At 47.8% G+C, this 26666-nt stretch overlaps 1 protein-coding gene across 3 annotated transcripts in view; it reads left to right on the forward strand.

Annotated features, from left to right (window-relative positions):
- Positions 1–15172: 15172 nt before the first annotated feature.
- The window catches only part of Csf3r (colony stimulating factor 3 receptor), a 20342-nt gene continuing 8848 nt past the window's right edge, over positions 15173–26666 (forward strand). Inside the window, exons 1-10 of one of the 3 annotated variants that reach the window (XM_021161075.2) lie at positions 15173–15251; positions 16561–16660; positions 17830–17913; positions 20434–20733; positions 22460–22583; positions 22774–22961; positions 24648–24817; positions 24900–25053; positions 25756–25835; positions 26223–26436. In XM_021161075.2, the coding sequence (XP_021016734.1) occupies positions 17850–17913; positions 20434–20733; positions 22460–22583; positions 22774–22961; positions 24648–24817; positions 24900–25053; positions 25756–25835; positions 26223–26436 (1294 nt within the window). In that variant the 5' untranslated portion in view covers positions 15173–15251; positions 16561–16660; positions 17830–17849. Of the gene's footprint in view, positions 15252–16560; positions 16661–17748; positions 17914–20433; positions 20734–22459; positions 22584–22773; positions 22962–24647; positions 24818–24899; positions 25054–25755; positions 25836–26222; positions 26437–26666 lie in introns of those variants that run through there. The other 2 variants (XM_021161076.2, XM_029475862.1) reach the window with 2 other exon arrangements.

Consider the following 26666-nt stretch of genomic DNA (forward strand, 5'->3'; position numbering starts at 1 on the left):
TAGTGAAGACTACAGCCTGGTTTCACTAGGCCTTTCCAGAATGTTTTAATATTTTGAATCCGTAAGTGAACTTGTCTCACTTATGGACTCAGTGAGAAAGACTGCATTATCCTTCTCTTTTCTGGTTTTTTATATTTTTTCCTTATAAAAAATTGACAATTTATAATCATAAGCATTTATGGAGTGCAAAGCGATGTTATGTTTTAGGAACACAATCAAGCTAATTAGCATATTTGTCACTTCAAATTGTGGTGAGAGCATTTGAAATTTGCTCTCTTAGCTATTTTGAAATGTGCAATACACTATTATTAAGTGTCTTTTCAATAAATACAGAAATATTTGATATGATTTAACACTTGTGGTTTTTTTTTTAATCATGAATGGAAAATTAAGAGAAGAAACTTAACGATAAAAGATTATATCTTCTCAAAACCTCTAGAAGATTTGTATTTTTTTAAATTACGTTTATTTCTAATCTCTCTCTGTCTGTCTGTCCATCTGGCTGCATGTGTCTATGTCTGCTTGTCTCTGTTTGGGTACCAATGTATTACAATAAGCATGCAGGGGTAAAAGGATAGATAGCTTGTGGAGTTGGTTCTCCTTCCATCACGTGGCTTGGACCTCAAGTCCCTTCACCTGCCTGAGCCATTTCTCCCACCCTAGCTTTTTGCTTTTCCAGCTTGTTTTTACATGTCAGATGGGTAAGGTAGCAACATAGTGCCAAGGTGTAAAGGGACAGGGGTGCGTGTCACACAATGCTGTGAACATGAAGCCTCTGATCTTTTCTAAGACTTAAGCTTATTGCTTTTAACTATATGTACATGTGTGCATCTATGTGCATGTGAGACCAGGTGGCCACAGAAGCCAGAGCCTGTCAGATCTGGAGCTGGAGTTAGAGACTGGGAGCAGATAAACATGGGTGCTGGGAACCACATTCTGGCCCTCTGCGGGCAGCAAGGCTCTTAGCCACTGACCCACCTCTCCTGCCCAAAGTCTTCAGTTCTTAGTGAGATCTCAGTATTCTCGTTATAGTGGTGAAAAGACAAAGATCTTCTCCACCATCGCTCTTCTCCAAAGCCAGATCCACAATCCCAGCCAACAAAGATAGACGAGAGAAAGAAGGAAACATAAAGACTGAAAGATGAGGATACTTACAGATTTTATGTTTGCATAGCACACCCAAGAGCTACGTGTAAAATAGGAGAAAAAGACATTTACTCAAGTTGCTACCTTTTAAGGAAACATTTCATTCTGGTATGATGGCTGTCTGCAATCCCAGAACTCAGAATGCTAAGGTAGAATGGCCATTGCCTAGAGGTTTTGATTTTCTGGTTTGCTGTTGCTGCTGTTGGTGGTGGTGGTGGTTTTATTCTGTGTGCATGTGTGTTTTCCTTACATGTATGGCTGTGTACCACATCCATGAAGTGCTTCCAGAGGCTAGAAGAGACTGTCAGAGCCCTGGGACTGGAGTTACAGATGGTTGTGAGGTACCATGTGGGTGCTGGGGGTGGAACTCAGATCCTCTGTAAGAGCAGTGAGTACTTCTAACCTCTGATCCATTGGTTCAGTCATGATTGCCAAGAGTTTAAGTCCAACCCGGGATGAATCGTGAGTTCTAGGTCAGCTTCAAGTACAGAGTAAGATACTGCCTTGGAGGGAGGGTGTGATGAGGGGGCTCTAAGGGTTTCTGTTGCTATGAGGAAGAAACATGACAAAGCAGCTTGGGGAGGAAAGGGTTTACTCATCTTACACTTCCACATCATAGCTATTCACTGAAGAAAGTCAAGACAGAAACTCTCAAGAGTCAGGTGGAGGCTGGGGTGACGGCTCAGCACTTGCAGTTATGAGCACTTGCTGCTCTTCCACAGGATCTGGGTTCAATTCCCAGCACCTACATGGAAGTTCACAACTGGTTATAACTCCAGATCCCAGGGAACTGACGTCTTCTTCAGACCTGCTCAAGCTACACAGACATACATGCAGACAAAATACTTATACCTGTAAAATAAAATAAAATAAAATAAAATAACTAAGAAATAAAAGTAAATTTTAAAAATGTAAATGGCTCCTGAGAAATGATACCCCAGCTTGTCCTTCGGCCCCCATATGCATACATGCACACCACACACACACACCACACAGGAAACATACATAAATACTTGAATGAAATGGTAGACTTGAAGGCCTAGAGAGATGGCTCAGTGGTTAAGAGCACTGGCTGCTCTTCCAGAGGTCCTGAGTTCAATTCCCAGCAACCACATGGTGGCTCACAACCATCTGTAATGGGATCTAATGCTCTCTTCTGGTGTGTCTGAAGATAGGGACAGTGTATACTCCCATACATAAAATAAATAAATAAATCTTTTAAAAATAAAGAAAATGTAGACTTGATAATTAGATATATTGAGCTTCTCTAAACTGATAGTCAATGAGACTCCAATCAAAATTACAGCAGAATTTCTATGGGTCTTAGCAAGCAAACTCTAAAATACCTTGGAAGAGCAAAGACACATAAGTAGACACCACTGGAAAAGGGAGGAAGGGAATCGGAGGGAATCTTCCCTACCAGATATCCCAACAGAGAAAAGTGAAGGCATTGGGGTGGATGGCACACATACGATGGTGTCATGGACCCCTGGAGCAGAATGGGGGTCTCAGAGCAACATGAGGACTTCTGGCCTCTGCAAGCATCCATGTGGTACGCAGACATAAATGCTGGCCCATGTTCATAAAATAAAATGGAGAGAGAGAGAGAGAGAGAGAGAGAGAGAGTTAGTTCAAGACCAGGCCACCAGACCCTTCTGAACTGATAGCAAGACCCTTGAACCATCTGCTTCCACCAAAACAACAACAACAACAAATCGCAAAGGGCAATAACAAAAAAACATGGCTAAAACTAATAGATACACATTGGACTGTACAGAGGAGGGAGATGGGTAAGCTTTGTCAAGATGTTACAGATGGAATCATAACTTATAAATCAGGGCAGCCTCCAGTCTGTCACACTGACAGAGAGCAACAGGGAAGACATCAGTCTGTTAGTGTCGGGTTTCTTCAGCCTACTTTACAAAGGGTAAAGAGACGTCCTTTTAAACGTTTATTTTTTTTTCATAAAACAGTTGTGTTGCAATATAATTCACATATTATACAATTTATCCAACTAAAGCATTCCATGGGTGTCCACAGAGCTGTACAAATATTTCAGTGCATTCTCGACTCCCCCAGAAGAGATTCCAGGGGGCAGCAAGGTGACTCGGGGAGCAAAAGCACTTACTGCAGAAGCATGGCAACCTAAGACTGTCCCAGAGACAGAGTGGGGGAGGGGAGGGGGAGGGGAGAGGGGAGAGGAGGGGAGAGGAGGGAAGAGGAGGGGAGAGGGGGGACAAGGACAGGGGAGAGGAGGGGAGGGGGAAGAGAGAGAGAGAGAGAGAGAGAGAGAGAGAGAGATCCCATTGATAATTGTTCCTATTTTCTTCTCTGCCATCTTTCTCAGTCCCTATACCCTAGCCAGACCCAATCATTTATCTATTATCTTCTTGCTTATTCTAGTCCCTCACCTCCTGTGTGTTTGTCTGTGTGTGTGTGTATGTTTGTCTGTGTGTGTGTGTGTGTGTATGTGTATGTGTGTGTGTTTGTCTGTGTGTGTATATGTGTATGTGTGTGTGTGTTTGTCTGTGTGTGTGTGTGTGTCTGTGTGTGTGTGTTTGTCTGTGTGTGTGTATATGTGTATGTATGTGTGTTTGTCTGTGTGTGTGTATGTGTGTGTGTTTGTCTGTGTGTGTGTGTATATGTGTGTGTGTGTTTGTCTCTGTGTGTGTGTATGTGTGTGTGTTTGTGTGTGTGTGTGTGCTCGTGCCTCTGTATGTGTGCATGCCTGTTAAGGATTGACTGGCCCCCCCCCACACCTCTTGTATACCGGGCAAGCACTCACTGAGTTAAACTACATCTCTAGCTCCATTCTGTATATTTTTAATATTTTTCTTCCATCCACCAACAGTGAGATCAGGTTCAGTGAGAGGCTCTGGCTCTAGGGAATACAGTAGAAAGTGACAGAGAAGGATACCCAGCACCCAGGTCTGGCCTCCTCATGTATGTACGTAAATGTGCAAATATACACCCATGTTTGCATGTGTACACACACACACACACACACCACATAAAAAAATAGGTAAGTGCTGGAGATGACTCAGATGGTCTTGCAGAGAACCTGGGTTCAGTTCCCGGCACCCACATCAGGTAGCTGACAACTACCTGTAACTCCAGTTCCAGAGAACCCAACACCACATCATCTCACTACAAAGCTGAGAATCAGGAGGAACACCAACCATATTTCTGATTCCTGTCATACCTTGAGCTTGGGAGACGTTTTCTGAGGGTGGCAGGGCAGTGGCAGAGTGTCCTTAGGGATAGGAGATACTTGGAGGTCTGAGGAAGAGACTGACAGTATAACATGCTTGCAGATGGGTGAAAGTTTGCTTGTCAGCCTGCAATCTGCGTCACATATTAGTCTTGAGCTCAGGAGCTGATGATAGTGTGGAAAAATACTGGGTGGAAGGGTGCATAGAAAATGAATGCATACAAGGGTGGATGGATGAATGGATGGATGGATGAATGGATGAGAGGTTGAGTGGATGAATGAGCTAGCTGGTAGATGGGTGAAGGGTGAATAGATGAATATGTGGATAGATGTGATGGATAGACAGGTGGTGGATAGAAAAGTAGATGGCTAAGACATGAATGGGAACAGGAGAAAGAGGTAAACCGTGAGTGTCATGAGGAAGTCAATGAATGGATTAAATAAACTGGGCATTCCAGAAAGCATGGGAAACAGCACAGAAAGCCAGATGGCTACAGCTACTAGAGATCCCAAACCCAGCTTTGGCCCAGCAGTCTGAGCTATTCCAAAGAAGAACACTACAACCACAAGATTCTAAGTCACAGACAGCCCTTCTGCCCTGTGCCTCCCAGCCTGTCTGTGGACAAGAGTCTGACCCTGCACTCCCTGGGTCCCGACTACAGGGGCAGAGGACCAAGAGCTAATGAACTAGCTGCTCCTAGGTACAGAAGCCCTCTTCCTTCAGGATCCTGTTCAGACAGGGAAGCAGGGAGTCTGCAGATCGAGACAATGATCCAGAAGTTCCGTTCCACTTCACCTCTCTCTGCTCTTCAGCCAGTTGTTTTGCTTCTGACCCCTCTTCCTGGTAAGATTTTTAGGAGAAGAGATAGACTGATACACCCATCTTCTCACTGTTACCTGAGCAGCTCAGAGCAGTGAAGCCTAGGACAGCTGCCTGGTTAGGAGGAGTTGGCAGTCTCTGGACAAATGGATCTCGATGCTTCCTCCAGAGAAGTTCATGATGGGCAGATGTAGCCTAGCCTGGGGGGCACGTACCTTCACTTAAGGGACAGGATTCCTGCAAGTCAGATACAAATATGAACAAGTATGTGTCTCAGCCTCTGATTTCCATACCAGTAGCCACCAACACAGCCTTCCCCAGCAAAACAATAGCAGCCAGGTCCTAAGATGCAGAGCTAAGTCCCCTATGGGCAGCAGACCACAGTCAGGGGACATGAGAGAAGAGAGAAAGTTAGAATTCTACTTCATTCCCCAAGGGAACCCAGGGACAGCTGGTAGAGCATCTTCTCAGCCTGTGATCCTATAATCGCCTCAACAACATTTAGAGGCAAATAAGTCACGGTTCACTCATTGCTTGCCCCGGAGTGGCCATCAAAGGCATAGGGGGGAATCCTTGTCTATCTGAGTGCCAGGAAAACAGGAGAATATGGTGCTGACTACTGCAAAGGGGACAAGGCGACTCTACACCTCTGCAACTGGATGGCCATTGGTACATCAGCCTCTTGTGGACACCTGTTCCATGCCAGGCTCCAAAAGGTGCCAGAGTCACAGGTCTATCCCTGCCTTCACAGGTACCTTGACAGCCCAGTGGAACAGCATCCAACCAAGCCATGAGAGCTAATGCTGATCTTGGAGACCTTGGTAGATGTAGAAATTAAAGGAACGGCGTTCCAGGCAGAGGGAAGATACAGAAAAGACCTGGAGCTATAGAAAGGCCATACGAGACTCTAATGGGACGGAGAATGGCTCAAAGTGTTGGGCAAACTGACAGGAAGAACCCAGAGAAGAACCTCCAGGGCTTAGAGGTGGGGTCCCAAAGGCCACTTGGAACTTTATCTGTGGGCAGTAATCCACAGACAAGCAAGCCAAAAGCCACCACAGCCATCCAGATACCTGATGGACTGTGTCTGTTTTCCTTTCCTGCTGCTGTGATAAAGAACTCCAACCAAATCAACTTGCGGGAAGTGGGGTCTATGCTTCCATCACTGAGGGAAATTGAGGCAGGAACCATGGAAGAACGCTGTTGCTGACTCTTTCCCTGACTCGCCAACTTCCTCCCAGCTAGTTTCCTTAAACAGCCCAGGACCACCAACCCAGGAAATGGTGCCAATCATAATGACCCTCCTACATCAATTAAGACAATTCCCCCGCCCTCAAACACACACACACAGCCATGCTCATAGACCAACCTGATAGATTACTCATCTGAGACTCCTTTGGTGATGGGGGGTGGGAGGGAGTGGTTTTTGTCTGTATGGAGTTGACAGTTAAAGTTAACTGGGACAGACTAAGCTCCTGAGAGACCTTGAGGCTGCAGAGAAGGAACCCACCAGCAGGTATGCCTGGCCAGATATGCAGGTGAGGGGCAGAGGGGCTTCAGATGAGCCACTCAACAGAACAGGGAGTAGATTTTCAAAAGAAAATGCAAAGGAACTCAGGTTGGGGTGGAGGATTGGAGTGTCTGAGAAGCTAAAAGGCATGAATGGGAGCCCAGAAAGCAGGACCGCAAGTTCTGATTAAGGTTATACAAAGTCAAGGTTGTACCTAATCCAGGATGCAGGGCTTTACACAGGCATGCGAGAGCAGGCCTTTGCTCCCGAGGTCCCTCCACTCAGCACACCCTTCTCTCCTTTCAAATCCCACCTGCCCCTCAGTTCCCAGCTAGAGTCCAATTCCACTCCAGAACCAGAGTCAAGTTCCAGGGTCAGGAGTCAGGTGGGTCTGGAAGAGAGGTGAGGGTATGGCCTGATTAGAGCCCCAGCTTCTAGTTGTGTGACATAAGCAGGTCATTTTATCCCCTCTGGTCCTGTTTCCTCCCCTCTCAGAGGCAAAGCAGGAAAGATTGTTGAACTTGGGAAATCTGCTATCTTGAAACAGCCTTAAGAGAACTTCAGAGATGGCTCAAGGCATTAAGATCATTTGCTGCAGGCTGGAGAGATGGCTCACTGGTTAAGGGTACTGACTGCTCTTCCAGAGGTCCTGAGTTCAATGCCCATCACCCACATGGTGGCTCACAACCATCTGAAATGGGATCCAATGCCCTCTTCTGGTGTGTCAGAGGACAGTTACAGTGTACTCATATACATAAAATAAATTTTTTTTTTAAAAAAAGTCACTTGCTGCTCTTACAGAGGACAGAATTCCATCCCTTGTCTGTCAATGGCTCACAATTGCCTGAACTCCAGCTCTCTAGGTCCTGAAGGCGTCCTCTGGCATATAGGACATTCACATGCAAGCTTTTTAAAAATAAAAAAAAAAAGGGGGTGGGGGGCTGGAGAGATGGTTCAGAGGTTAAGAGCACTGACTGCTCTTCCAGAGGTCCTGAGTTCAATTCCCAGCAACCACATAGTGGCTCATAACCATCTGTAGTAGAGATCTGATGCCCTCTTCTGGTGTGTCAGTGACAGTGTACTCACATACAGGAAATAAATAAATTAATCTTTAAAAATCCAAAAAAGATATAGATACAGATATTTTTTTAAGAGCAATCCTGTGGATGCCTTGAGTATGTAAATGAGAGGAAGTTTACGATGAAATCCTGGAGGGCATTGCCTCTGAGCCAGCCTGGAAATAAGAAAAGATAAACTATGGAGTTCTGCATAGAAAGATGCTGTTTGTTGGAGTGGTTGTTGGTGGTGATGGTTTTCTGAGACAGTCTCCCTACACAGCCCAGGATGGCCTGGAACTCTGGCGCACTGAGAAGATAAACATGTCCAAAACACCCAGCTTAGATGCTGGCTCTGAGTTGACAACGCTGGCACTTTTGTAAACACACTGCCCAAGCTGGGTAGTCTCCAGTAAACACCTGTTTGCACAATCATGGTCACACACGGGGATGTGCTTGCACAATGACCTATTTGCACAATCTCAGCCGACTGCTATGTTCTACCCCAAGCAAGCCCTGGGAGAGGAGCGTAGCCTCCACTTCTGCACACTCAAGCTGCCTGGCTGACCTGCAATGCCCGCCCAAGCCCCATGGACCCAGCAGCTCCCTGATCCACGAAGCAGTCCCCCTTGGTCCAGGTCTTGGTGTCCCAGGCTTTTGAGAGCAGGGCATTGCTGAGAAGGGGTGGAGGGGGTTCCAACCCACAGAGGCTTCCTTTGATGGAGGAAGAACAGGAACAAGAGAAGGAAGTACCTTACAGCAGATGCCTGATGCAGGTGAAGGAGCGATGCCTCACCACTTCCGTTCCTCATAGTTAAATACTCCTTAAGCGTTTGCCTGGTACCTCACTCTGCTTCATGAACCTTACTTCTAACTAATTTTGCTCAAGGGTCTTGTGAGGCAGATACTGGGATTCCTATCTTTAAGCTGCCAAAACAGCCTGGGAATGTGGCTCAGTGGCTGGAGCAGTTGCGCTGGGCGAAGTCCTGGGTTGGAGCCCAACACATCATAGACTGGGTATGGTGGCACATGTTTGCAATCTCAACACTTGGGAAATGGAGGCAGGAGGTCCAGGAGTTCAATACCCTGATAAGATGGTTACTACATAAGAGAGTTAAATGTCAGCCTAGACCACAAGAGACATCAAAACAAAAAAGCAGGAGCCGGAGAGATGTCTCAGCAGTTAAGAGCCCTGCTGATTTTCCTGAGAACACAGGTTTGGTTCCCAGCATCCATACAGTGGCTCAAAACTACCTGTAGCTCCAGTTCTACGGGATCTGACACACTTCTCTGTCCCCCAAGAATACCAAACATGTACACATTACACACACACACACAGACACACACAGACACACACACACACATATATATTCACCCAAATACATAAAACAAAACTAACAGTTTCTTTAAAATGGGCGAGGGGCAAGAGAGGCAGTGTAGCAGTTAAGAGCAGTCACTTCTCCTGCAGAGGACCCAGATTCGATCCCAAGCACCCACATCAGATAGGTCACATCTGCCTGTAAGCCCCATTCCAGGAGATCTCTATGCTACCCGCTGGCCTCTACAGGCAGCTGTGTGCGTGTGGTTGCACATGCACACACAGAGACACACACAGAGATTTAAAAAAAAAATCTTAAAAACAAAACAAAATATGACAAAACCAGGACTTGGAGACCTTAAATAACTTGCCTAGGTCACACGAGAAGTGACAAAAGCAAGAAGTGTGACTCCTTAGCCCGTGCTCTCAGCCTCTCTACTCTCTTAATTCCTGCCCAGAAAAGTGCTTCCGCAAACCCAACTTTCATTTCCTCACGGCTAATTTTCATTTCAGCCCCGACAGTTCCATCTTCTAGTCTAACCAATGAGATCACAGAAATGGTCCTCTGAACTATCAAAATGGGCAAAGGAGGGTGGTGGGGGTATGGGGGGGGGGGAAGCAGTGATCCTGAATGCCTACTATGTGCTGGCAACCCTGCTGAACAGTGGTTAAACTTCTTTTTGTTGTTGTTCTGTGTTGTTCCGGGCATGGGTGGGTGTGTTCGTGTTGACCTTTTTTTGTGTTTGTTTACTTTTGAGACAAGGTCTGGATTGGTAGCCCAGGCTGGCCTGGAACTTGAGGTTTAGTAAGACCTCGAGTCTCCTGAGTATCAAGCCTGCACCATGGCAGGCTCCAACATTGCATTTCAGAGAGTTCTTATAATCTTCCCTTGGGGAGAGCCACTATGCCTGTGGCAGACGAAAAAGCAGTGGCTGGAGAGTTAGCCGTGTCCCTAGGATTCTGCAGCCCGAAGGGGAAGAGTGATCTCTGGAGCTTCGCCCTGTGCTGATCTGGGAGCAGAGGCCAGGGTGTAGTTTCTGCCCCCACAGACTTCAGAGTTTATGGAAGAAGCAGAGAGTACCTGTCCACTACTACAAGATGGATGAGGACACCCGATGCAGCTGGAAGCCTAGATCAGGAAGGGATGGCAGAGAGATGACAGGGGCTCACCTGTCTGGCAAGAACAGAAGCACAGAAGTGTCACAGAGCCTAGGCAGGCTGGAAAACACAGCCATTCATCATGGACAGAGCAGGAGGCAAGCAGAAATGGAGGCCTACACGGTGGTAGAGGAGGTGGGCATCTTGCTAGAACCCCTAAGGTAGGGAGGGGTTCTCAACCTGTGGGTCAAGAGCGCTTTGGCAAACCTCTGTCTCCAAAGATACTAACATTATGAGTTCATTACAGTAGCAAAATGACAGTTATGAAGTAGCAATGAAATAATTTTATGGTTGAGGGTCACCACAAGGTGAGGAACTGGATCAAAGGGCCGCAGCCTCGGGAAGGTGGAGAACCACGGTTTCAAGAGGTTAGGAGACCAGACTTCTGAGGTTTGGCAAAGGGGAAGACAGGAATCAGAATGGGAGCAGGGAGGAGACAGATTAGAAGTCTGTCAAGGTCAGAGGTGTAATCATCCCCCAGCCCCAGGAGGGAATGTTAAACAGGCAGGGTGGTATAACCTGTGTTCTACCCAGAAGGCTGGGAATGGAGGTGGTTTATGGGCTAGTGACCTTTGCATTATCTGTGTGACTGAGATCACACCAGACCCTCCCCCAGGCCCTTAAGATGTCACATGGAATGAAATCTATAGAATTCATCTTTATGGACTGATGTTCTGTGCAAAAACACTTCAGTGTAGCCATGCCTTAAGCTTTATTGGTGCACACAAGATAGAGATAGGTATGACCTGGAAACTTTTTCCAAATTGTGCTGCCCTTAAAGATGCCTAAAATAATTTTAGACTCTTTTTTTTTTTTTTTTTTTGGTTTTTCGAGACAGGGTTTCTCTGTGTAGCCCTGGCTGTCCTGGCACTCACTTTGTAGACCAGGCTGGCCTCGAACTCAAAAATCCGCCTGCCTCTGCCTCCCAAGTGCTGGGATTAAAGGCGTGCGCCACCACGCCCGGCTTAATTTTAGACTCTTGAAGTTTGAACATACTACTGGCTCTCAGTAATGTTGAGCCCGACTTCATTCTTGCCTCTTATGGAGAATCAATGCCTTGCTGGTTGTGGTGTTTTGCAGAGACCCCACCTGGAGTGGGAGGGAATTGTGATCAAATTCCAAGACAAGCCTATGGGAACTGGGACAGTTTTGACCAGAGAGCCTTCATTCAGTCTTTCAAGAACCCAGTAAGCATGGGCTGTAGACTCACACCTGCAAGTGGCAGACACTGGGACTACAGTGGTGTGCTGACTTGGTTTTGGTTTGATTTGATTTGTATGTTTTTCTTTATGGTCTTTTAAGAATCATTTCTCTTATGAGTATATTTCACCTGCATGTATGTATACACACCACACACACGCTTGGTGCCCAAGGAGGCCAGAAAAGGACATCAGATCCCCTGGAACTGGAGTTACAGGCAGTTGTGAGTTGCTATATGGGAAGTGTACCTGGGTTCTCTGAAAGAGTACTGAGTGCTCTTACCGGAGTCATCTCTGGAGCCCTGTTGTATTTGTTTTAAGACATGGTCTCCATCTGTAACCCTGAGGGAACTAGAACTCACTATGAATGAAATTCAGACTGGCCCCAGTCTCCTGGTTATTGTCCTGTTTCAGCCAGTGCTAGGATTACAGGGAGGGGCCACCACAATCATCTGCTACCTTGAACAGAAGAGGCAAATGTTTTCCGCTGAAGAGGTTCAATTCCAGCAGAGGCAGGAAAAATAAACATTGGAGGGAGGAAGTGGATAGAAGAGACAAAATCGGGAGTGAAGGATAAGGTACTGCACTCAGAAGACTTCAGTAAGAGCAAAGACCTGCAAAGGAGGGGGAGGGACCCCACATTCCTCCCTCTTTTGTGGGGAGAGTCCAGGCCAAAGAAGCAGCAAGCACAAAGGCCCTGGGGTGGTAAAGGGTCTGGCCAACTCATCAAACAAGAGAACAGAGAAGCTAGAAAAAAACCAGTACATGGCAGTAAGGGTGGCAGAAGAGGATCTCAGAAGGCCAAGGAAGGCAGCCAAATGAGCAGCCTTTCACTTGGGCTCCAAGTGAGACGGGAGCCATCAGGGAGTCTGGGGCAGGGGGCACCAGGACACTGATCATTCCAACATGTGATCGCAACAATACTCAGACACGGAGGAGCCATGCTGAATTTTCCTGTGAACATCCATGTGCCCAGGATGCTGGGTATATTGTGAAGGAAGAGTCATGGGCGTAACATGGTGCAGGTATCCGTGTGCTGGTACCTAACCTTTATCAGATGGTGAACTGTATAGAACTGTGAGTAGTTGAATCCTCAGAAAAGTATCTGTAGGTAATTGCAAGAGAACCGTGGACATGAACAATAAAAAAATCCTCCAACTGTAGAGAACATTCCACGTCTCTGAACCATTGCAATCCCCTCTGTCTCAAAACACAAGGTAGAGGGGCCCAAGCATGGTAGCACCAGTCTTTAAACCTAGCACTTGGGAGGCAGAGGCAGGTAGATTTCCTATTACTTTGAGGCCAATCCAGTCTACATACATCATGAGTTCCATAAAGAGACCCTGTCTAAAACACACACACACACACACTCAGACTCCCTGATACACACACAAGAAAGATATTTAGGGAAAGAAATGAGACACACCTTAGAGAATGGGTAGGAATAGCTCACTTAGCTGTCTCTAGCTCTACTTAGTGTCCACCTAACACAACCTACAGTAAAGCGAGGAAACCTCAATGAATTATCCAAATCAGATCATCTTGATTGATGTAGAAGTTTCCAGCAAAATGTAGACAGTTCAATCCTTGGGCAGGAGGTCCTGTATTATATAAGAAAGCTAGCTGAGCACGAGCCAGTGCGCAACCCAGTAAGCATTCCCCCATGGTTCCTGCCTCTGCTCCTACTTTGAGTTTCTGCCCTAACTTCTCTCAAAGCTGAACGGTGACCTGGAAGTATAAGCTGAAAACCCTTTCCCCTCTCAAAAGGCTTTTGGTCATATCTTTTACTACAGCAACAGAAAGCTATCTAGAACAGATAATTATGTACTTGGTGCCATAATATGTTAAAAGTATTCATTTGCCTTTGATATTCAAGTTTACAGTTAAGAGATTTGAGGTAGGGGAGCAGGACGGGGTGGGGTAGGGAGGGTATAGTGGACTTTTAGGATAACATTTGAAATGTAAATGAAGAAAATATCTAATAAAAACTTTTTTTAAGAAGAGAGATTTGAGGTTGTTGTTTTGAGACAGGGTTTCTCTATATAGCCCTGAAACCTACTTTGTAGACCAGGCTGGCCTTGAATTCTTGAGATCCACCTGCCTCTGCCTCCCAAGGGCTGGGACTAAAGGCGTGTGCCACCACACCTGGCTGACTTGTGAGACTTTCAAAGTGTTAGAATTTTTTAAGCATTCAAGAACTTTTAAAAGCAGACCCAGTACACTGGGATAGAGCCATGAGATTTGGGGCGAAGGGGTGGAAGGCTATGGTCTCTAAAGTGACCTGTTTGTGTACCATTGACAAAGGATCGATCATGGTGCTTGATTTTAAATGTCAATTTGCCATGATTTAGAATCGCCCAAGCAGCAATTCTCAATTGAGGAATTATCTTGACTCCCTTAATGGATGTGGGAAGACCCACCCCAGAGATGGGCGGCGCCTTCTGGTGGCAGCCCAGATCAAAAGCAGGACATGGAAGAAGGAAGCCTTTTTCCCTGACCTTCCCCCGCTGCTGCTAGTAGTCTACCCTGATGCTGCCACCCCATTTGATTCCTTTGCTCAAGTCAAAATCAGTGTTTCTGGGCTTTCGACATTGACTGAGGACCAGGTACCCTCCAGGTCTTCAGTACCACCTTGGGAGTGCCAAGGCACCTAAGGATTTCCCAGGTGGGTTCTCAGTGCTCCTGCTTCCTCTGTATTGCATAAGCTAATTTGATAAATTCATGTGTGTGCGTATATGTGTTCGTGTGTGTGTGTGTGTGTGTGTGTGTGTGTGTGCGCGTGTGTGCACGCTTATGCACTCATTAAGTTGGCTCTGTTCCTCTAGAGCAGAGGTTCTCAACAGGGGTCACCTAAGATCATTGGAAAACACAGGTATATATTATGATTCATACCAGTAACAAAATTACAGTTATGAATTAGCAAGGAAAATAATTTTACAGTTGGGGGGTCACCACAACATGAGGAATTGCATTCAAGGGTCATGGCACTAAGAAGGTTGAGAACCGCTGCTCTAGAGAACCCTGACTAATAATATACCAATATATACTATTTTGATGATTTTCAAACTTAGAACAATTTTTCCCCTCTCTTTTGTGATAGATGAACTTACAGGGTGGGCCTTTTGAAAGGGGTTACAACCTGAGAAGATAAAACCAGGAGCCACTAGGATTGTACAAAGCGGTGAGGGTAGGGACCATGGACTAGGAAGGCCAGGGGTGGGAGAGTCTATTGAGAGTCCTGGAAAATGGCAGGTTTTCAGCTAACAAGGGAAGAAACCCTGAAGTAAATGTTACCTGGACTGGAATCTTGATTCTTCCCCGGCAGAGGCTTCAGCCAGACTCAGTGAGAAGGGACTCCCCCTCCACCCCAGCCCTCATTAATTTTCCACTTTTTTGTCCTGCTTCGTTTTGAAATAAACACTTGAAGACCCCAGCCCTCCCTTGGCCCTGTCTTGTCTCGGGTGCTCTGTGGAGCCTCAAAGCGAGGAGCTCAGGAAATCCGGAGAGAAGGGAGGGTGGCCACGGGCCAGGTTGCTACAATGCCCAGCCCTCTAAGACCCCTGAGGCAGGAAGGTCCCTAGCTCACCAGTTTCCCTCAACCTCCTTCCTGAGAGGAAGGGGCTGTCTATGTCCCCCACCCCAAGGGTGAAGGCTCAGCCAAACGCAGCAGGGAAGCCAGGAAGGTGTCGCAATTCTGGGTCCCCCCCACGCCCCGCCTGTCATTAACGACGGGGCTAGAAAGAGAAGTTTCGGGAACTTGCCCCAAGAGGAGAGGAGCCGAGAGAGAAGAGAGAGCACAAGCGTGGGGGCTGGGCACAGCGCCCTAGCCCCAGTGTAAGTAGGGGGAGGGCGGAGCCCTGGAGACCTCAGACCATTCCCCAGCTCTGCTAGGGCCACATCAGGGGGCCCAAGACAGGGTATCCTCGGGAAATGGGAGTCTCTCTGTGTGTATAGCATCAGGGAGGTCAGACAGCTGGATCTCTGGGAACAGGAGCTGAGCTCAGGTATGAAGAATCCCTCCAGAGTCCCTATCCCTCAGACTGGCTTACTCCCTGCTTTCAGCCATTTGGCCTGCTTCTTCTCAGCAAGAATGGCTGTCTCAGAGTCTCTGGGCCTCTGTTTCCTCTCCCGGTTCCCTTAGCCTCTTAACTTTAAACAGTTGACGCAAGACTTGCCTGAGATAGCTTTCTCTGTCAGCCTCTCCCCTTCTCTCTGCATCCCTCCAGCTCCAACCTGGTCATTGTTGTTGTTGTTGATGTTGTATGCAGCTCTCATGCAGATAAGATTTTTATCATCTTGTAGGCAGATAAGAACCTTGAACTTCTTCTGATCTTCCTGCATCACAAATGCTGGTCTGTAGGCCTACACCACCATGCCTGATACTTAATGTGGTACTGGGGATCAAGCCTTGGTCTTTGTGCCTGCTAGACAAATATTCGACCAACTAAGCTCTATCCCCAGCCCTGGTTGCTTTATATTTTTGAGATAGGTTTCGCCAAGTTGCCAAAATGAGATTTAAATGTCTTCTATAGCACAGGCTGGCCTTGATCTTGTAACACACTTGCCTCCAGTTCCAGAATAACTGGTCTCAACCCCCTGCCACTGGGCTAGGCTCTACCTCTGTCTATTCTCTATGTATCTCTTTTCCCCAGCTTGTCTATTCACCCATCTATGATGCATAGATCCTTTATCTCTGCCACATCTGCGGATCTCGCTCCCTTAGTTTATTCTCAACATCCCCTTCGTCCCCGTCTTCCCACAGACAGAATTTCAAAAGAACAGGACAGGAGAAGGGAGCCCAGAGGGAAGGTTGGCAACAATGAGCAAAAGGAAAAGGTAGAGAGGATGCCTTAGCAGCCTGACTTAACAGCATCAGCTGTGTCCGTGGGCACAGTGGACACAGCGAGCAGCTGCAGAGCCCAGCACATGGCCAGAGTGGTGTGAAGAGCCTGAGAGGCTTGGAGCTAGAAGTAGACCTGGTGGCTATGCCAGGAGACTGTCCTGGGACACCAAACCCTATTGGTTCCGTTGGCTGATTTCCTGCTTTTAGGGCTCATACAGATAGCCCACTGCTTCTGAGAGCTTGTTCCTCGAGCACTGTGCCAAGGGCTTTCATCTTAACTGTCTCGCTTCATCGTTATAGCATTGCTGAGACATGAGTGGTATTGTTAAGCCCCTTTTTTCCCAAATGGAGAAACTGAGACTCAGAATGGTGAAGTAACTCATCCAAGTTCACCAGGCAGGTGAGTGTCGGAACCAGAGTCAGAACTGGGCTCCCAGCCTCTTTGTACATTTCTTCCCTAGACAATGAGACATAGGCTCCAGCAGGCTCAAGCTCCTACTCAACTGGGGCCACCCTCAGGGCTTCCATAGGGAACTGTTCTGATGTTAAACATGCCAGCCCCATGCAATCTAGAGAGGAGGCCTCGTCTCCTCTGTTTTGTTTTCTGCTCTTGACATAAGCCTGTGGGAAGAATACAGTGGTACCAGGTATGAACTAGGCCTACTACAAATGAGTGGAGAACCAGCATCCTGAGCCCTGGGGGCTAAGTCTTTCCCACTCAGTGTGTACATGTGTACATGTGTGTGTGTGTGCATGTGGATGCAGGAGATGATCAAACTGGTATGTTGATGTGAGGTTATTGTCTGAGGTTTCTAGGATAGAACACCCTAGCCAAAAGCAACTTGGGAGGAAAAGGGTTATTTCACCATACACTTCCAGGCAACAGTCCATCACTGAAGGAAGTCAGGGCAGGAATTTGAGACAGAAACTGATGCAGACGCCATTGAAGAGTGCTGCTACTGGCTTGGTCCCCATGGTTTGGTCGGCCTGACTTCTTATAGCACTGGGACCACCCGTCCAGGGGTGACACTACCCGTCCAGGGGTGACACTACCCGTCCAGGGGTGACACTACCCACAGTGATCCGGCTCCTCCCACATCCAGCATTCGTCAGGAAAACGTACCTACCACAGGCTTGCCCACAAGCAAATCTGGTAGAGGTATTTTCTCAACCGAAGTTTCCTCTTCCCAAATGATGCTAGCTTGTATTAAGCTGACACACAACTAGCCAGCACAGTTACAAAACAAAGATTGGTAAACAGAGATATGGGGGGGGGGCAAGAGGGAAGAAAAGCTTGCGCCCCTCCTAGCTCCGTCCGATCCCTGTTCTTTCTAGGAGGCAGATTTGACCTTGGCAGTGTGTTGCACACATGGACATTTCCTTGATACCCTGGTGAGGGGAAAGCCATTGATTTGAACCATTTCATGTCTTTCTCTTAAAGGCAGTACAGGCCAGTGTCACCCCATGTTGCAAGCACTGAGACTCAGGGGTCAGGTATCCTGCCCAGATACTGGCAGAGCAAGGCTCTGGCTGCAAAGCCTGTTCTTAACCATCTCTCACTGCCTCCAGGTAAGCACCAAGCTGGCAAAATGGTAGGGCTGGGAGCCTGCACCCTGACTGGAGTTACCCTGATCTTCTTGCTACTCCCCAGAAGTAAGTCAGGGGCTGGGGAGGACAATGATAAGGGAGGCATCGGTCCCCCCAAGCTGCTGTGTGCCAGACCCTGGGAGTGTGGCAGTGAACACAACAGCCAAAGCCTCTCCATCACAGAGCTTCGAGGTAGCAGGGCAGTTATGATTCTAATTACAAAAGGATGTCAGAAAGCCAGGAAACAGTCTGGTTCACGGGGATGCCCATATGCTAAGCTGGTGAGAGAGGGTCTAAAGGGCACCATGAAGAGGAGGCAGCAGGGCGAAGATCCACAGATGGGAGAGAGCATATTGTTTCTCCAGGAATAGACTATGTGTCTGCAAGCAGAAACCATGGTCAGAGCTGAAACAGTGAGTGAGGCCAGTAGCTACATGAGGGGTCTGGAACTCTATCCTAACCTTGGCTGCCTGTACTGACCCGACAGCTACTGTTCTTCACAACTGTGTTAGAACGTCTGATTCTTTTAGCGGTGGGTGGGAAGGGGGGGGGGGGGGGGGAGCAAGCCTTTAGTCCCAGCATTTGGGAAGCAAAGGCAGACGGATCTCTATGAGTTCTAGGCTAGCCTGACCTACAAAGTGTGTTCTAGGACAGCCAAAGAGTCAAAGAGAAAACCTGTCTCAAATAAATGAAACAAAATAAAAAAATAAAGCTGGGTATGGTGGCGCATGCCTTTAATCCCAGCACTCGGGAGGCGGAGGCAGGCGGATTTCTGAGTTTGAGGCCAGCCTGGTCTACAGAGTGAGTTCCAGGACAGCCAAGGGCTATACAGAGAAACCCTGTCTCAAAAAACCAAAATAAATAAATAAATAAGGAAAAGGAGACTGATGCTGACTCTCGCCTTAGACAAGCACCGAGAATTATTATCAGCAGTCAGGGCCTTGATAATGCCAGCCACCTAGCCAGGGGAGGCTGGAATATGGCTGAGATGTGACAACAGCCCACAGAACTGAGGAAGTTCCTTTGGGGCGGGGTGTCTGGGTTTAGCAGATTAGTGGTAGTTCTGGCTAGGAGATAAGGCTAAAAGTAGGAAGCTAACCTACTATCCTGCCCTATATTAGGGCCTCCTGTTACCTGTTAGGATCCTTGCAGCTTTGTGGAGGTACTAGGTAGGATTAAGGCATGACTGGACCACCCCACAGGGACCGCTTTGGGATCTAACTGGTAGAAACTGTTTTGTTTAGTTTCTTTCTTTCTTCTTTTCCTTTTCTTTCTTTTCTTTTTTCTTTGTTGTTGTTGTTGTTTCAAGACAGGGTTTCTCTGTGTATCCCTGGCTGTCCTGAAACTCACTGTGTAGACCAGACTGGCCTTGAACTCAGAAATCCATCTGCCTCTGCCTCCCAAGTGCTGGGATTAAAGGCGTGTGCCACCACGCCCGGCTTTTGTTTGGTTTCTTAATCTCCATTCACAGATGAAAGAAGCAGGGCACCTGGGGTCTCAGTTACCTATATCACGATCACTATCAATGAGTAAGACACACAGTTTAGCCCATGTGTCCACGCCCACCCACCACCCCAGCCTGCCTTTCTTTACAGATAGTCACCTTCAAAATCACACAATAGGGGCACAATAGAGGCACAATCACAAAGGGCACTTTTCTTTTAACATTTATTTATCCATTTAATGTATATGAATACACTATTGCTCTCTTCAGCTACATCAGATCACATTACAGATGGTTGTGGGCCACCATGTGGTTGCTGGGAATTGAACTCAGGACTGCTGGATAGTGGTGGCACATGCCTTTAATCCCACAACTTGGGAGGTAGAGGCAGGCAGATTTCTGAGTTCGAGGCCAGCCTGGTCTACAGAGTGAGTTCCAGGACAGCCAGGACTAAACAGAGAAATTCTGTCTCAAAGAAACAAAAAACAAAAAAACTCAGGACTTCTGGAAGAACAGTCAATGCTCCTAACCGCTGAGCCATCTCTCCAGCCCACATAAAGGGCTCTTACAAATAGATCTGAATCTGACAAAGATTGCTGTGGCCTTGGGGGTTCTTATCACTATGACTGTGGTTTTCGCTACCCAGTCCCTCTGTAGTGGGGAAGTGGAGCTGGCTAGGAGGGATAGACTGTATTCCTAACTGCATTCTGGGAGGGGACAGGATGCAAAGGTTCACACAGTGGGGAGTATTCACTTCACAGGGAGGATGTTTACACGGTGGGGAGAATTTATACCACAAGGCATTCACACCATGGGGCACACTTACAGGATAGGAAGTGTTCATATCCGGAGAGTATTCACACCTGGGGGGATGGAGGGTGTTCACACCATAGAGAGGGTTCACACTGTTGAAAGTGACAAAGTCGAGAGCTGCTTTGCTCTGCTGAGCCCATGGATAACCATTTATGGGCCCGAAGTTGTCTTTGTCTTTCACTATAGTACATCTTGCAGCTCTCACAGTCCCCAGGTCCTGATGGGAGGGTAAAAAGACATGGGAGGGTAAACAGACATAAGAGGGCTGGGAATCCAAAGGTCTTGACCTGGTGAAAGAGTCCTCCAGGGTCCACCCTCTACCAATTCAGGTCTGAAGAGCTGTGGACATATCAAGATCTCACCCCCTGTTGTCCGCCTGGGGGACCCTGTCCTGGCCTCTTGCACCATCAGCCCAAACTGCAGCAAACTGGACCAACAGCCAAAGATCCTATGGAGACTGCAAGATGAGCCCATCCAACCTGGGGACAGACAGCATCATCTGCCTGATGGGACCCAGGAGTCCCTCATCACTCTGCCTCACTTGAACTACACCCAGGCCTTCCTCTTCTGCTTAGTGCCATGGGACGACAGCTTCCAACTCCTGGATCAAGCTGAGCTTCTCGCAGGCTGTAAGTCCCTCCAGCCATCTACCCATCTGCTTCCAATGCCCCTCTGCCAAAACCAGGGAGTGCTAAGACCTCGCTCAAGTAGCCTTTTGTGAATACAACAGAAGGTATGGTTCTTCCTATCATTCTATAATTCTCCAGTGAAGAAGCTGACATCTGGCAAGGGCAAGTGACCTATTGAAGGCCATACTCACAGGGGTCCTGGTAGAACCAACCACTTGTCTATTTGTCTGTTCAGCAAGCTCAGGTTCTTGGCCATAAGAGGGGCTTACTTCCAGCTCCTCCTCAGTCTGGTCCCAGCTTTCTTTCCAAATTGAGCAGGATGGAGTTTGTGCCAAGCTGAGATATAAAGAACAAATTAGAGATACCACCTCTCTAATCCCAGCCGAGGTTTGCGAGCAGGGTTTCTCTCTATAACAACCCTAGCTGGTCTTGATTCAGAGTTCTGTCTGCCTCTGCCTCTCGAATGTTAGAATGAAAGGTGTGCAGGTGTGCGCCACCACCGACTTTCAAATGCGCACCCCCATCCTGCCGCCCAGGATCTCTATGATCTTTGAGAATTCCAGCTCAGCTAGGACTACATAGTAAGACCTTGTCTATCCCATTCCCTCAAAAAGAAATGGGTGCCAGGGTTGAGGATGTGATGTAGCCCTGTAGTAAAACACATACTCATCAAGAGCAAGGTTCTGGGTTCTAATCCACACCAAGCAATGACAGAGCCAGGCATGGAGTCACACTTCTGTGGTCTTGGTGCTACTTGGCAACTGAGACAGGAGGATGGTGAGTTAGGAAGTAGCGCAGACGGTATCACGAGTCCTGTCTCCAGCAGTGATGGGGAAGCTGCCGCCTGCATGAACACAGTTGAGAGCTGCCTATACAGAGGAAGTCACTTAGCCCTTGTATGTGCTGCTTTTCTGTTGCTATGACACAACACCAGGACTAGGAAAACTTAGAAAAGACAGCCTTTAATTGTCCTTCTGGTTCCAGACGGTTCACAACGGCGGAGCAAAAGCTCGGTGACAGAAGCAGCTGAGAGTTTACATCTTGAAGAGCAAGCAGGAGACAGAGGACTAATTGGAGATAGGACAAATCTTTTGGAACCTGAAAGCCCACCCTCAGTGGCACAACACCTCCTCCAACAAGGCTTCCAAAACAGTTCCGCTGTCTGGGAACTAAGTATTCAAACATGAGCCTTTGGGGGTCCATTCTCAATGAAACCACCACAGAAGTCTAGGAGAGCCATGTGGTATCACACATCTTTAATCCCAGCACTCAGGGGGCAGAGGCATGTGGATCTCTTAGTTTGAGGCTAGCAGCCTGGTCTTCAGAGATGAGTTCCAGGATAGTCAGGACCACAGAGAAACACTGTCTGAAAAGAAAAAGGAGGAGGAGGAGGAGGAGGAGGAGGAGGAGGAGGGAGAAATCTAGGAGAGGGAAATTTATTAGCATTACCTCCTCTTTACAGATAACGAAACTGAGGCAGAGAGCAGTTCAGTCACTTAAGGATAAAATGGCTAATGAATGACTGACCAAACCATAATAAAACTCAGGCTGTACTGTCACCGACAAAGGGGCCACCAGGGTGCTAAGGGTCTGGGATGTCTGCTCCTCACAGGTCCACACTACAGAAGGAACAGTCCACCAAGGAAGTAAGGCCACAAGTACAAGTACACACACACACACACACACCCCCCGAGAGGGCTCCTAACATTCTTCTCACCCTATCCAGATCCCCCTGCCAGCCCCTCCAACCTATCCTGTCTCATGCACCTCACCACCAACAGCCTGGTCTGCCAGTGGGAGCCAGGCCCCGAGACCCACCTGCCCACCAGCTTCGTCCTAAAGGGCTTCAGGTATGTAGGATCTTCATGGCAGCCCCTTCCTCCAGGTCCCAGTTTGGGACACAAGTCCCTGTAGGGGTGAGGAGATATGATGAAGTGTGGGGTGGGGGTGGGGAGGGTGGAGGGCAGAGAAAGAGAGAGAAGATAGAGAAGATCCTTGCCTTTTTCCTCTGCTTGGCACCAAAGCCCAGCCTGTTGGCAGGAGCCGTGCCGACTGTCAGTACCAAGGGGACACCATCCCGGATTGTGTGCCAAAGAAGAGGCAGAACAACTGCTCCATCCCCCGCAAAAACTTGCTCCTGTACCAGAATATGGTCGTCTGGGTGCAAGCAAAGAATATGCTAGGGTCCAGCGTGTCCCCAAAGCTGTGCCTCGACCCCATGGATGTTGGTGAGTGACACTGGGCATGTGAAAATGGAGAAGTCCCCAAATTAGAAGACCCAGGGGTACATAAAGAGGAAATACAGACCTAGGCACAGACAGAGAGATTTTGGAAGACCTGGAGGCAGAAAAGAGAGAAATGAGGACAAGAGGCTATGGACATGTTTGTTCTTTTATCTTATTTATTCATTGGCTTTTTAAAAAGATTTATTTATTCATTTACATTATTTATTTACTTATTTATTTATTTATTCATGTACATGAGTACACTGTCGCTGTCTTCAGACACACCAGAAGAGGGCATCAGATCCTGTTACAGATGGTTGTGAGCCACCATGTGGTTGGTGGGAATTGAACTCAGGACCTCTGGAAGAGCAAGCAGCCAGTGCTCTTAACCTCTGAGCCATCTCTCTAGCATGAGTTGCTGGGAATTGAACTCAAGACCTCTGGAAGAGCAATTTGTGCTCTTAACCACTGAGCCATCTCTCTAGCCCTATTCATTGGTTTTTCAAGACAAGGTTTCTCTGTGTAGCCCTGGCTGTCCTGGAAATTGCTGTGTAGACCTGGCTGACTTCAAAACATGTCACCACCACCTGCCTCATCTTATTTATTTATTTACTTACTTATAGGGGCAATGCACACATATATACACATATGGAGGCCAGAGGATCTTTCTGGAGCCATTGTCTCTCCTGCCTTGAAGGCAGTGTCTCTCTTGTCTCTGATGCTGCCCTTGGCTCCAGGCAATATGACCCGGAAGCCTCAGAGTGGTTTTCCTGTCTCCACCTCCCAGTTTGTTGCAATACTGATGGTATTACAGATAGACACAATTATATTGGGCTTTAAAAAATATATATTTATTTATTTTATTTATGTGAGTACACTGTAGCTGTCTTCAGACACACCAGAAGAGGGCATCAGATCCCATTATAGATGGTTGTGAGCCACCATGTGGTTGGTGGGAATTGAACTCAGGACCTCTGGAAGAGCAAACAGCCGGCGCTCTTAACCGCTAAGCCATCTCTCCAGCTTTTTCTTTTTTAGAATGTACATTAGTGTTTTGCCTGCATGTATGTCTGAGTGAGAGTGTCAGATCCCCCGGATCAGGAGTTACAGACGGCTGTGAGCTGCCATGTGGTTGCTGGGAATTGAACCTAGGTCCTCCGGAAGAGCAGCCAGTGTTCTTAACCACTGAGCCATCTCTCCAACCCTGCATTGGGCTTTTTGGTGCTGTCAGGCTTGCATCACTAGCTAGCTAGCTCTTTTACCCAATGATCCATCACCCCAGGTTTCAGCTTATTCCTTAACGTGCCCCCACCTCATGCAAAGCTGTGGAGGTCCTAAAGATAGATAGGGCATTGGAACAAGCCTCAAAGGCCCCACCCTCGGAATATTAAAACAATTTAGGTGGCAAAATAAATAAAATACGATATCGGGTAATTTTAAGACATTGACAGCTAACTAGACAGTTGGAGGAACTGAGGGAGCAAGATATCCCTGGATATCTGGAAAGAAAACAATGTAAGCAACTGTAACAACCAGTTAGAGGTAACAACCTAGTAAGAAATACAGACACTCCTATCCAAGCACAGCTAGAGATCATGGCAGCTGAAAAAAGGAGACTGAAGGAAAGGGGAGCTAAGCCAGAGCCCTCTCCATCGGGCAGGGAAAGTTTGACAACCCCACCTCCTGCAGTGAAATTGGAGCCTCCCATGCTGCAGGCCCTGGACATTGGCCCTGATGTAGTCTCTCACCAGCCTGGCTGCCTGTGGCTGAGCTGGAAGCCATGGAAGCCCAGTGAGTTCATGGAACAGGAGTGTGAACTTCGCTACCAGCCACAGCTCAAAGGAGCCAACTGGACTCTGGTGAGGCTGAGAACAACCTGGAGATGGAGGTGGGGGATGGAGAGAGGGCTAGTTGGATTTAGTGTCACCTCCCACACACCAGGTGTCCCACCTGCCTTCCAGCAAGGATCAGTTTGAGCTCTGCGGGCTCCATCAGGCCCCAGTCTACACCTTACAGATGCGATGCATTCGCTCTTCTCTGCCTGGATTCTGGAGCCCCTGGAGCCCTGGCCTGCAGCTGAGGCCAACCATGAAGGGTGAGAAGCCAGGAGAAGCCTTCAGAGCTTAGTTCAGGACCCAACCCCTCTGCCCTCCATCAAAACCCTCTCATCTTGGGGCTGGAGAGATAGCTCACTGGTTAAGAGCACTGACTGCTCTTCTAGAGGTCCTGAGTTCAAGTCCCAGCAACCACATGATGGCTCACAACCATCTGTAATGGGATCTGATGCCCTCTTCTGGTGTGCCTGAAAACAGCTACAGTGTATTCATAGAAATTTAAAACAAAAACAAAAGGCTCAAGAAAGTAAATGTCCTAATTTTTTAAAAGATTTATTCAGGGAATGGTGAGATGGCTCAGCGATTAAGAGCACTGACTGATCTTCCAGAGATCCTGAGTTCAATTCCCAGCAACCACATGGTGGCTCAAAACCATCTATAATGGGATCTGTTATGGTGTGTCTAAAGACAGCTACAGTGTACTCATATACATAAAATAAATAAATCTTTGGGAAAAAAGATTGATTTATTTATTTTGTGTATATGACACACTAAAATAGGGCATCAGATCACATTGTAGATGGTTCCCATGTGGCGGCTGGGAATTGAACTCAGGACCTCTGGAAGATCAGTCAGTGCTCTTAACCATTGAGCCATCTTTCCAGCCCCAAATAGTCATACTTAAAACCACAAAACCCTCTCATCCTGTCTATCCATCTACATCCTCCCCCATCCATCTACAGCCCCCACCATCAGACTGGACACGTGGTGTCAGAAGAAGCAACTGGATCCAGGGACAGTGAGTGTGCAGCTGTTCTGGAAGGTGACTCTCTGAAACCCTCTCCAACCCTCCTAACAGAGTTCCCAAAGTAGGGCTCAAAAACTGCAGTGTTCCTGGGAGGCAATTTGCAAGCCCTTTACACATACCACAGAAGCTGGGTAGTGGCCTTGGGGAGAGACTGCAATGCAGGGTTCTGGGGTCACCTGTACCCCAAAGGGTCCACTTAGAGAATAGTTCCGCAAGTGTCACGTGTGCTGTCTGGCTTCTTCCTTCTTTCTCTCCTAGTTCTTGCCACAGGGGTAGAGGGGGAGGGGAGGAAGGACTTAGGGCCCAGTTCCTATGGCTGGTCCATGCCTCTCAGGTACTGACTAATTCACACCACAATGAACTAGACAACTCCCTCACCGTGTTCTTCCTCACCCACCGCAGCCAACGCCCCTGCAGGAAGACAGTGGACAGATCCAGGGCTACCTGCTGTCCTGGAGTTCCCCAGGTCACCAAGGGCAGGACATACACCTTTGCAACACCACGCAGCTCAGCTGTATCTTCCTCCTGCCCTCAGAGGCCCAGAATATGACCCTTGTGGCCTACAACAAAGCAGGGACCTCTTCACCTACTACAGTGGTTTTCCTGGAGAACGAAGGTAAAGGGGGGCTGGCAGCTGAGCAGCAGAGAGCAGTGTGGGAATTTTGAGGTTGGACTGACTATGTGCCTACCTGTCTAGTCAACCACTTGTTAAGAGAGTGGCCTGGATAGGTGACTTTCTTTCCTGGCCCCTGTCACCTGCAGGTGTATGCACTGACATTGCCTCTGAGGGGCAGTAAACTTTGAGCCAACTTTGTTTTGTTTTGTTTTCGAGACAGGGTTTCTCTG

This window comes from Mus caroli, chromosome 4 (genome assembly GCF_900094665.2).
Source record: "Mus caroli chromosome 4, CAROLI_EIJ_v1.1, whole genome shotgun sequence".
NCBI lineage: Eukaryota > Metazoa > Chordata > Mammalia > Rodentia > Muridae > Mus > Mus caroli.